The sequence below is a fragment of the Crotalus tigris genome, unplaced genomic scaffold, assembly GCF_016545835.1.
Source record: "Crotalus tigris isolate CLP2741 ecotype Arizona unplaced genomic scaffold, ASM1654583v1 scf7180000018001.1161693, whole genome shotgun sequence".
NCBI lineage: Eukaryota > Metazoa > Chordata > Lepidosauria > Squamata > Viperidae > Crotalus > Crotalus tigris.
The window spans coordinates 352,095-364,282 of NW_024096766.1; the positions used below are offsets into that span (position 1 = coordinate 352,095).

At 36.7% G+C, this 12,188-nt stretch overlaps 1 protein-coding gene across 1 annotated transcript in view; it reads left to right on the top strand.

Annotated features, from left to right (window-relative positions):
- Positions 1–12,188, top strand: part of GALNT14 (polypeptide N-acetylgalactosaminyltransferase 14) — a 336,775-nt gene that overhangs the window by 286,549 nt on the left and 38,038 nt on the right. The window contains exons 7-8 of the mRNA XM_039346512.1: positions 3,860–3,947; positions 8,784–8,868. Of these exons, the coding sequence (XP_039202446.1) occupies positions 3,860–3,947; positions 8,784–8,868 (173 nt within the window). The remainder of the gene's footprint in view (positions 1–3,859; positions 3,948–8,783; positions 8,869–12,188) is intronic.

The following is a 12,188-nucleotide window of genomic DNA, read 5'->3' on the forward strand; positions in this document are numbered from 1 at the left end:
CATGTTTAGTAGTAGCAGTTTCTGGTATCTTCAGTTTGAACAAAGGCCCAGGGAGCAATTGCCACGAAAGGCATCTCAGCCTGAAACCCTGGTCAAATGTTCTAGTTACAGGAAGCAAAATTTGGCAAATATTTTTATTTAGTCATTCATTTTCAAATAACCCTGGATGGCTTATAAAATATACGTGTGAATGTGTCCCCGCATGCCTATATATATCTATATACTACTAAAACTCTTGTGCCTGTAACCTTTAACTTGGCAAAATGGTGCATCATAAGCCAACACCTTTTCTACTGAGCGGTTCCTCCAATGAATTGACTTGGAAAATGTTGGGACCCATTTCTCCTGTGGAAATGAAACTTTGGAAAGTTTTTGCCATTTCAGTGCTACTGCATGGCTGCCATCCAGCAGTGCAGTCATGCAACACTTTCTCACAAGGTAATAGAAAAGTCTAGAAGCTTTCAGGAATTCTGGGAGTTGAAGTCCACAAGTCATAAAAGGGCCAAATTTGAAGGCCCCTGGTATAAGGTAATGTTACAGATTTAATTAAGCTGCCATTGCTTAATTGAACATCAGAGTTCAAACCTTCCTGGAGACTTTCTACATCACCTCCACCACTTAGACTGCTTCCTAGCCAATTTCTCAAAGACATATTTCTGATATAGATTAGGAACGTGCAAAATGCCATTTGGTGTGCAAAGTCACCATCTGGAAGTGTTTTAAAGCTCAAAACCAAGAGCTGTCAACTAAACACCCTCAAGGGATCATGTTTACTTAGACGTTACAGTATCTTCATGCTATTGAAATTACCTTTCCTGAAATGGGTGCTATATAAATTTAATAAGTAAATAAGTAAGTAAGTAAATACGTAAGTACATTTAATAGAATGAAGCCTTGAAGAAAGCCTAACATTAGAATTCAAATATTTTTGGAAGGAAATGGCAAAATAAAAAACTATGCATAGCCATTCGCAATATGCTTACCATTGCAACACATATTTGATTCTAAGGGCATATGTCATCTGACCACCCATAGAAAGTGATCAAGCCAGAATAATATAAATATAAAAAATGCCATCTATTTTTTTTTTATACAAACTGGGGTTTTTATAAACTGGGGTTGCCGTCTCTGCTTGGGAAAAGCAGCTGAGGCCAGGTAGAAATGCTTCCCACCCATCTTCCCCAAAGCTTAGTAAAGCTCATGTTGTTTCACAAACCTGAGAGATGGGCTCATGCATGCATTCATTTACAAGGGTCCTCAACCTTGGCAACTTTAAGACTTGTGGACTTCAACTCCCAGAATTCCACAGCCAGCAAAGCTGGCTGAGGAATTCTGGGAGTTGAAGTCCACAAGTCTTAAAGTTGCCAAGGTTGAGGACCCCTGATTTACATGCACACTTATGTTCTGGCTGGCTGGCAAAATGAGCCACACCCTGGTATTTCCAAGGACATTCTGATATTCAAAAGCAACTGCACCCCACCCAGATCCTTAGCTTACAGAAACAAATGCTAAGATTGTGAGTGTGTATGTGTGTGTGTATGTGTGTGTGTGTTGTACGAGAAAAGGAGATAAGGAGCAGCTTACAGGTGAAGCAGGAGATGATATCAAAAGACTGACCACTGTTACAGGCAGGCCAGATGAATATCAGTCAACTGCCAGGACCACAAGCTACAATAAGCAGCATTTCTTGGTGGGATTCCTGCCTGGAGCTTGGCAGCAACTAGAAGAGAAGCAATCACACTGAAAGCATTTTATCCCAAGTAGTGTAAAAACTTTTGGAAAAAGGCAAAGATTGTATGCTGCTTTACAGACCTTGAGGCTTTGAAACTGAGTATTAAAAGACGGCATATAAAGGACTGAGGGTTAAAGACATATTAACATGGCAACTTCACCTTGCAAAGCTTAGAACTGACCCAAAACAATAGCCTGTTGTTGGAGAAGGTATCTGCTGCTATAAAGCATTGTGTACAGCTTTGTTATGCTGTGTTGTGTCCAGTCCTTGGAAAGCATAGAACCCTCACATTTATGAAAAGATAGTTATTTTTAACTATATTTTTAATATATCATCTGAAAAGTCTCAAACTTGCATGTCCTCCCTTTGGTTGCTTTCTTGTTGACCCATTAGCAGTTAACAGCACCTATTGTGTATGTATGCATATGTGTATATACAGTATGTATTTGCAATCCCAGCATAGGAATATGTTCCAAATTGATAGATCTGCTTAGTGATTTGATGAGATCCTCCCTTTATTAGGCTATAACCACGAATGCTCTTTGGGAAGGATCCCAAGCAAAAGAGAGAGAGGAATGGATCTGAAAACCATCTCATAATTCTGCTCAGATAGAACCTTCCCTTCCATCATTAACTGCCCTATGAGAAGAATACATAAATAGAAAGAGAAGAAGGAAGGCACAGATTATCCTAAAAACATCATTTGAACGTTTCCACACATATGAATCTCTGTAAAAAGAGTAAAGAAGAAAGGTGAAATCCATCCCAAAACCTGCTTCAAGTGGGAATCTGCCTTCCCTTCGTCTTATCCCTGTGTTATGGTTGTTGTATTTTAGTTTTAAATAATAATTTCATTTTTTACAAATTTTATATTGACTGTAATCTGCTTCAGGAAAATTGTTATCCTAAAAGGCAAGATGGAAATCATGTGAGAAGTAAACAAACTGTTCCAAAATATGTATAATTCTCCATGAAATGACTGAACAAAATCTCTACACTTTCTGAACAATCAAGAATAAATGTAGGGTTTGTAAAAAGTAATTATCACGGAAGATAATGTTTTGCTGTCTAAAAAGCCATTAAACACATTTTGACATCCTCTCCTTGATTTTTATGAATGCTTCTGTTCTTCATGTTACCAGCCCACTCTTGAAGTGTGATCTTTAATTTCCAGAATTCCAAGAGAGTACAGCCATTGTTAGTCAATTGAAACTTGATTGAATGTTGGGAGGCACTATTTAATCTGGTGTCCAATAAACTCATTCATACATTGGGAGATCCTCTTTCAAATGGAAGGATCCTGTATCTATCTACTGATGCTTTCAGAAAAGATCTCAGAATGGTCAATTGGTGCATAAATTCCAACTGCTGATCATATCAGAGCAGAAAAAGATTCAGATACACTAAAAAGATTCCCACATCACTATAGTAACAAACGCATCAATCGAACTAGGATTCTGGTTATTTTTCTCCTTTTTAACTCATTAAATAATGAATTGATTTCTTCTGAGATAGGAATCCCTTTTTAAATAACTCACAAGCTTTTTGCCACATGGCATCATTTGGGATGATGCACAGTCTTTCTGTAAGAACAACAAAAGGCAGCCTGTCATTTGTTTTCCAAAAAATGATACTCTGTTGATTTTGATCTAGTAGCACAGCATTCCTCCTTCTTGGTAGAATGGGCTAGTTGTAGTAGAAACTGTTTTTCCTTTCCAAATAGAAGAATCAGGGTTACAAACAATATTTAGTGACTGTCTTTAGTATGCTGTAATATGTGTGGTGAAATAAAGAGCACTAAACTTGAAAGAATATGTGGAAGAATGTTGAACCTGAAACAGAACCAACATATTATATTCTATTGCTTTTTAATTCTTAACTGTATCCTACAAAGATCTCTCTTTTTTTGCCATTTTCACTACCTTTTTAGTTGTCATCATTGCATCTGATGATATAATCATATTTTTCCCAGGTATATTATATATTAGTTTCAATGCTTGCAATAGGGTCATCCATATAATCAATAAAGAAAAGAAAAGCCCATAAATCATCTCCCATGGACATATTAATTGTGTTAAAAAGATAATGTCTTTCAGAAACCTAACCTGCTTTCTTTGTTATTATCAGGATCCAAGCCATGTGGTGAGTCCAGTTATTGATATAATCAATTTGGACACCTTTGCTTATGTGGCAGCTTCTTCAGATCTAAGAGGAGGTGAGTTTGTAATCAACTATAGACCTGTGATAGTTTAGACAAGCATATGAACAAAAATGTATAAGAAATGCTGAGTGGTATGGAATTAATAAAGCCATTCTGCTAAGTATTGTTCACAATGTGTTAACTCAGTCCACAGCTTGGATTGGCTAATATATTTTCCCCAATTCACATAAACAAAAAATAAAACCATGGTTATAGTTTCTCAGATCATTCACATAATAGGAAATTATACCTATCAATTATAGACGAAAGTCTGGTGTTAATGCCAATGCCAAAATAATATTTTTAAACATTGTATTTGTTCTGAGGTTCGTAGCTACAGATTCTTGGTTTAGTAAAATAAACAATAATTAATGAAAGATTTCCAGAATTGTTTTTACTTCCAAAAAATGGAAAAGCAAACCAGCCTCATATACTAAGATATTAATTCTTTTAATTGACCAGTATATTTTAGTCAGGATTTTTTTTTGGGATTTTAATTTTTCTTAGCAAACCTTTAGTTTAAGATCATTGCTAATTTAAATTAGCACACATCACATCAGAATTATTATAAATATTTCTTGTAGTAGACAACCACAATAATCTTCAATTAAGACAAAGCAGAAATATAAAATGGTCTTATTGTTTTTTTTAAAATCTAAAATATTTCCTCACAAATTTAACAGAAAGTGAAAAAATATAAGATACAAAAACATCAAAAAGAAATTATATGAAATATTACTAAAACAATCAGAATACAGAAAAGGGGAATCTAAATATGCCACTTATTAATGAAAGGTTAATCAGATTTTTGATCACCTTAGGAGGAATAGATGGGTGGATGGAAGGTAGATAGACAGACAGACATGAAAATTCTATCACATTACAAAATATAAAATCTATGCCACATAAAAACATATAGATCATTTTTTATTAGTACATGAAATTGCCTTTTAAAAAATGGGTAAATCACACACAACTTGAATCCAGTCTTCAATATCAGAATATTACTACTTTTTCAATTTCTCAAACTAAATTTGTTAGCAACATCCCAAGTCCATTACAGCTGCATTCAGGAAGCTGAACTCACTTGGTGAGATCAATAAACAAATCAATAGTCAAATTGATTCCCACAACTTGAGAACCACAAAAAAAAAAGACCACAAAAAGAGAACACCACTGGTTATCATGTACAATTGACCATTCAAGGCTTTATTAATGAGCTACAACACAAACGGGACAATGTATTTTTAAGACACTGATTGGGAAGCCCCTACTTGCATTCAAACCACCATCCAACTGAAAGTAGATTCTTACAATCAACCATAAACAACAGGAATATGATGCTAACTGGTGCTTTTTTTTGTTTAAAAAAAAAAAAAGTGCCGGAACTCACACATGTCATACAACCTGCCTTGCCTACTCTACAAGGTTCCATCCAAAAAAGGTGCTGGAACTCCATTCTGGGCGTTCTATGATTAAAAAAAGCCCTGATGCTAACATAGGAATCAGATCCCAGAGCAAATTAGTTATATTATTGGTCCTAACAATTTTATCCCCCAAGAAACTATAGATGGTATTCCTCTAATATGATATAGGCCATCATGTACCAGCAATGCTTTTCTGCACAGAAGTATTAACAGACACAAGTTTGACATAAGGACTCACAATATGAAAAAAGTCAACAGAGCATTTTAATTTAATTTAACTTAATTTAATTTATTCTATTCAACTTCAAACTGATTCTTGGAAGTATAAATAAAAAATATAGGATCAAAAATAATTCTCTTCTGTTCTGTCTGTTTCTTGGAGTCTGCCTGGACATGTCCTTGCAGATTTCTTGGCAAGATTTTTCAGAAGTGGTTTGCCATTGCCATTGCCATTGCCTCCTTCCTAGGAGAAAAAATGAGTGGCTTATGGTCACCCAACTGCCTTTGTGTCCAAAGCAGATCTCCTAGTCTTGGTCTTGGTCTCCTAGTTCTAACCTGATGCCTTAATCCAGGGGTGCCCAACCCCGGGGCCATGGACCAGTACCAGTCCATGGCCTGTTAGGAATTGCACATCTGGAGGTGATCAGTGGACGAGTGAGCAAAACTGCAACCATCCCACCCCCTGGTCTATGGAAAAGTGTCTTCTATGAAACTTGTCCTTGGTGCCAAAAAGTTTGGGGGCCGCTGCCTTAACCACTATTAAATAAACTACCAGAGCTGGTGGAAAATCTAGCTAATTGCACCTATCCCAATCTGACAACTCTTCAGCCACCCTAACCCAAGGAGAACAGCCAGGTCCTTTCTAGAATGCCAGCAGGATGGGACCAATACAAATATTAGGGAATCTCATTCAGGTTCCAGGAAAGACTTCCGGTCCTGCACAGTAGCGACTGGTCACAGGCTTGCGTACCACCGTGGCTAATTTTCGTCCTGCCTGGAGACCTTTGCCAGAGAGGTGGCAAAGAAAGAAGGGTGGCCCGGTGACTCTGGAATGACGGTGGTTGTTCCGTTCATCTTGGGGAAAGCCTTCTAACCCAACAGGAGAAAGGCTGTATTTCATCAATCAGCCCAAGCTACTTGCGACCGAAAACATCAGAGAGAAAGGAAGTGATAAGAGAAGCAAAGAAGGAGAAAAAGAAAAAGATTTTCAAGAAACATGGAAAGGCAAAAGCCTCATATAAAGACACTTTATTGAATTTACTTCTTATACCTATTTCTTATACCTACAATTTACTTCTTATACCAACAGTCATGAACATATGGAAAAACATTTTGATTCAGAAAAACACATTGATCAAGAAAGATACTGGTCAAAGGAAAAAGATCAAAGTAAAAATTAAGAAAATAGATGACGGGATCTACCAGAGAGAGAAAAAATATATATATACATACATACATACATACATGAAAACATTTGTTTGAATATGGTTAAAGAAATAGAAAAGATTCTGAATACATATGTCATTCTAAGAGGGATGAATTCCTTAAATAATACTGTATGCTTTTCCCCCCTTTTTATTTTATTTCTTGATATAAATATTATAATACTGTTGAAATGGCTTAGATCAGTGGTTCTCAACCTTTCTAATGCCGTGACCCCATAATACAGTTCCCCATGTTGTGGTGACCCCCAACCACTTATATATCACTGGGTGCCAGGGGCGTGGCCAAAGAAAAGGGGGAAAAAATGGCGGACAGCCTTGTTTGGCGACCCCGTGAAATGGTCGTTCGACCCCAAATAGGGTCCCAACCCACAGGTTGAGAACCACTGGCTTAGATGAAGGAAATGTTTTAGATAATTAAATGTGTTTGAATTTAGGGAAATTATAATGTATAAAAAAGAGGAAAATGTTTTGAATAAGAGTTAAAGGATTAGATGATTAGACACATTAAATGGAATATTTAAAGATTAAATATATTTTTAATTATGGTTAAAAAGAATAAGAAATTTTGGGAATGAAGTATTTTACTTTTTATGTTTCTTTACTCTTGCTCTCTTTTCCTTTTGTTTACTGTTTTTACCTATTCTTTAAGAAATGTAAAAGTGTTGAGATGGTTTATATGGGAAAAATGGATTAAAATCTTTAAATGTAATTAACTGTTGAGAAAATCTTAACCAGCAAGAATACTTTGAACTTTATGGGAGAAACAAATCTAAATAAGGACTGTAACAGGAAATAAGATGAGGCAACCAGAATGATTAGATAAAAAAATATTATATTGATGTGATCATTATTTCTAGGAATATTGGGACAAAATCATATATGTAACTTATTTATCAAAATAATAAGAACTGTATTAACTCAAGGTTTGCAAAGAAGACATTTTGGGGAAAGGGGGAAATCAACTAAATGTACTATGTGGATTATGGATTATAGAAACCAATTGTTAATGATTTTTCTTTACAAATGTAAACCCAGCAAACACACTGTTTACCAACTATTAAGTGATTTATGTTTTAAAAAATCAGTAAAATATATGGGGGGGGAAGAGTTCAGGTTCCACAGAGATGGACCACTTCTGGGTTTCCAAATAGATGGCAAATGAGTTTAGCCTACCAATTCTTTCAGATCACATCACATGGAACATAGGCACTCTATAAAGTAATCAGTCATAGCCAGCACCTTGAATCACACCTGGAAACATATCAGTAACCAGAACTCTGCTCCCATACCAGCAGTGTCATATGGGCCTACCAAGACTTATCCCTCACTGCACATACTGCTGGACCATTTGAAACCATTCCACATAGAGTGCATAGCAGTAGTTGAGCCATGAAATGACTGGTATATGAGTGACTGAAGGACCTCCTGCTCTAAGAAAGAGCACAATTGGTACATCAAAAGATACAGATGAAGCTGTGAAGATGTGGAACAGGAGCTGTGAGTTCAGGAATATTCTAAGATTGAACACCATTCTTAAATGGGGAAGTTGACCCCATCCAAGGCTGAAGATGGAATATCTTCAGTTCTAGGTGGTAGGTAAAATCAGAAGATGGTTCTTTTGGTACAGGCACTGAGACAGAAACTTACCAACCTAACTTAGCCAGCCTCCCAGAACACTCTATCACAGATCTTAAATTAGCTATTTTGGAAAATTAGTGGAGAGACTGCTGAATATGAAAACAGCATTATAACAAACAATGTTTTTAATGCATTACAAATTGTTAATTGATGACACACTTGTAATCTTCCCTGCATCTGCATAACCATTTGTCAGGTAAGTTTAATAGATTTTGTTATTCCAAAGAGTTGCTACCAAACTCCTGGTTGTAATTATTGTAACCTAAAAAATGCTTGAAAGTTTATGATTGCAACTAGTTGACAACTATTCCTTCATCTCTTTCTGTGCATTTCATATTTAGGATTTGACTGGAGTCTTCATTTTAAATGGGAGCAACTTTCTCTAGAGCAAAAAGCCAAGAGATCAGATCCCACAGAGCCCATCAAGTAAGTAACTGGATTCAAAATAGGAAACTCAAAGCAGCCACGAGCTGTTTTGAAGTGGGAAAGGGCAAACAGCATATTGAGGAGAGTGCCAGCTAACTGTTGACCCTAAGCATGTTAAGCTATTGGAAATCTTTTCTGAAACTTCAGTTGAAGTAAGTCTAAATACACCTATTTAACCATTGTTTCATAAGAATGTTTTCGATTACCAATAGTTTTACTAATTAGAAGCAAAAAAAGCATACAAAACATGATGGGGTACATGCAGTTCCTTTTAGATGCACCATAAAAAATTAGTACCGAGCTGACATCCCTATCTGAGCCTTTGAGCAGAGTATGGGAGCTTACCCTGACACTTCACCCTCAGGTTCCTCTTTGTTCAATAGGTAGAGCTCTCAATTAATTAAGTTCAAGCTCTTTCATATCTCCAGATGCCTATTCAGACATTCAGCTCATGTGGGCAGGGATATTAGATTCAAAACTTGAGTACCCTTGACCTCCTTTTAGCTCTTGCACGTTAAATATAATCTCTTTTAGCCCATTGTGTATGTGATAAAACTGAGAAGTCCAGCCCTCTAATTGCATCATGGAAATATCCCACTACTATGAGCTTTCAGAACTGGGAAATTTTATTCCCTATTTCCCACCAGGAAAACTCTTTAAATTCCTAATTTAGTACAAATAAAATTGAGGCATAGCATCTCTGTATGCAAGCAGCAATCTTAGTAGAAAGAACTAGCAAGAACTTTTTTTCAAGAGCTGCTCTTTCAATCAGTCAAGAGTGCAAGAAAGCATATTTAGGATTTTTTTCTCTTCTAACAGTAAGAGCAGTTGGACAGTGGAACCAATTATTCAAAGAGGTGGTGAGAGTCAACAGCTACAGGCTAGACAGCATCTATTGGGGAGGCTTTAAATTGGATTCTTCACTGAATAGGGATTTGGATTCAGTGGACTCTGTGCCCCTTTCCAACTCTATAATTTTTGGTGCTTCAGGCAGGCTGATGCCTTCCCAACAAGACTTAACTCTTCATTAACCACAGAATAAAAACTTCTCTTTGTATTCTGATCATTTTTGCTGACCTTGATTCTAGTAGCTGGAGTGATAGAATATCTTCTGTCACCTTAACAGTATTCTCTTAACTGAAAATTGTCCAGGGCAAAAATACAAACACACATTATGACTTTACTGTGATTGTTAACCAGTACAGTTTTCTTCCTTATATACATTTAACAATCATTTGTTCAACAACTACTCAGAGATACTCCAGGATCCTGGTAGGATCTTCAATTGAAAGTTGAATACCACAAGACATAGAATTCCTGGCTTTGGACAACAGGACCACATACCATTGCTGTAAGCAAAAGATCCTCTAAGGGGGATTGTCTTTCCACGGCTCCTGCTCTCTCCTCTATATTTTGACATATCAATGGACGTGGGAGTCCCACCCGTGACTGGCTTAACAACCGCAAACTTGCTTAACCACAGCAATGGGGGATGCCATTTCAGATTTGCAATTGCTAAGCAATGTAGTCACTTGATATTGCTCTTTAAAACTGCATGGCTTAATTATGGAAATTCTGGTCCCAATTACCATCATGAACTGAGGACTATCTCAGAGCACTTCCTCCTCCATAACTTGTCAAGTTAGTGTATTGCTCCCTTTATACTTCTTCAAACTTTCTTGTAACAATTAAAATTAATTCATCCTGGAATTAGACCCTTGGACCACATATAGTTTCTACATGGTTTTCTTTTTATTCCTGTGAAGCTATCAAGTGAAAGGTTCTACTACCTTAAAAAAAACAAATTTTACTTGAGATAAAGTATCAGTTGAAAGCCCAGCAAATTATCAAATATAAATTGTGTATATGTGAGTGACTAAATATAAACAGGTGTATATGCTTGTATACATGAACACACACACCTTCGCACACACACACAGAGAGAAAAGTGGCATGTCTGAACTTTTCTATTAATCACAGTTTAATCATTAGAATGCTGAAAAGTCCCTTTGAGACATCAAACCAGGTGACTGAAGAAAGTATGTACCCTATGAAGTGGCTGGTGTGGTAGGCACAGAGCACAATTTTCTGTGCATCTTATCTTACTCAGTATTCCTTTTTTACCTTTGTTCTCAGCTAAGAGGGGGGAAATAACTCCTGTGAAATAATGCCTCTTAATAGTCCCCAAGTGCTAAATGCATTTTTAGCTTGTAAACCTGTAATCAGGGCTGCAGACTTCAGGCTAGTAGGGGTTGTGCTGATAAATGCATTAGCCACACATTGCACACTGGGGAAAAGTTATGACAGGAAAATACCAAAAGTTTCTGAAACATTACTTAGGTCCATCAATATTTGTACGCAGTGGGATATTTTTTGGATCACAGACTGCATTTAGTCAGGCCTAATGTTTTAGGAACCAAACATCCATCATGGGACAAACTAAAGCAATGCTTGGGCAAGATGGGCACTGCCCTCTCATATAACTCCTAAAAATTCACTTTCATGGACATCTGAAGATCCTCATAAACTTCAGTTACATTCATACAAAGAAAATTCAACATTTTCATAAACAATTTAAATGAGGGAATAGAAGGGGAACTCATCAAATTTGCAGATGACACCAAGCTGGCAGAAATAGCCAACACTCGAGAAGATAGGCTTAAGATACAGAAGGATCTCAACAGACTTGAACACTGGGCCCTATCTAACAAAAATAAATTCAATGGTGAAAAAAGTAAGATTCTACATTTAGGCAAGAAAATCCAAATGTACAGGTATAGAATAGTCAGAACTTGGCTCAATAGCAGTGACTGCGAGAGGAATTTCAGAGTTCTAGTGGACAATCACTTAAAATATGAGCCAGCAGTGTGTGGGAGCTGCCAAAAAAGCCAGCACAGTGCTAGGCTGCATTAACAGAGGGACTGAATCAAGTTCATATGAAGTGTACCACTTTATAATGCCTTGGTAAGACCACACTTGGAATATTGCATCCAGTTTTGGTCACCACAATATAAAAAAGATATTAACATTCTAGAAGGTATAGAAAAGACCAACAAAGATGGTTGGGGGCTGGAAGTTAAAACATATGAAGAACAGTTGCAGTAATTGGGTAGGTCTATTCTAATGAAAAGAAGGATAAAGAATGATATGATAGCAGTGTTCCAATATTTAACGGGTTGCTGCAAAGAAAATGGGGGTCAACCTATTTTCCAAAGCACCAGAAGGCAAGACAAGAAGCAATGGATGGAAACTAATCAAGAAGCAACCTAGAACTAAGGAGAAATTTCCTGATAATGCAAACAATTAATCAGTGGAATGGC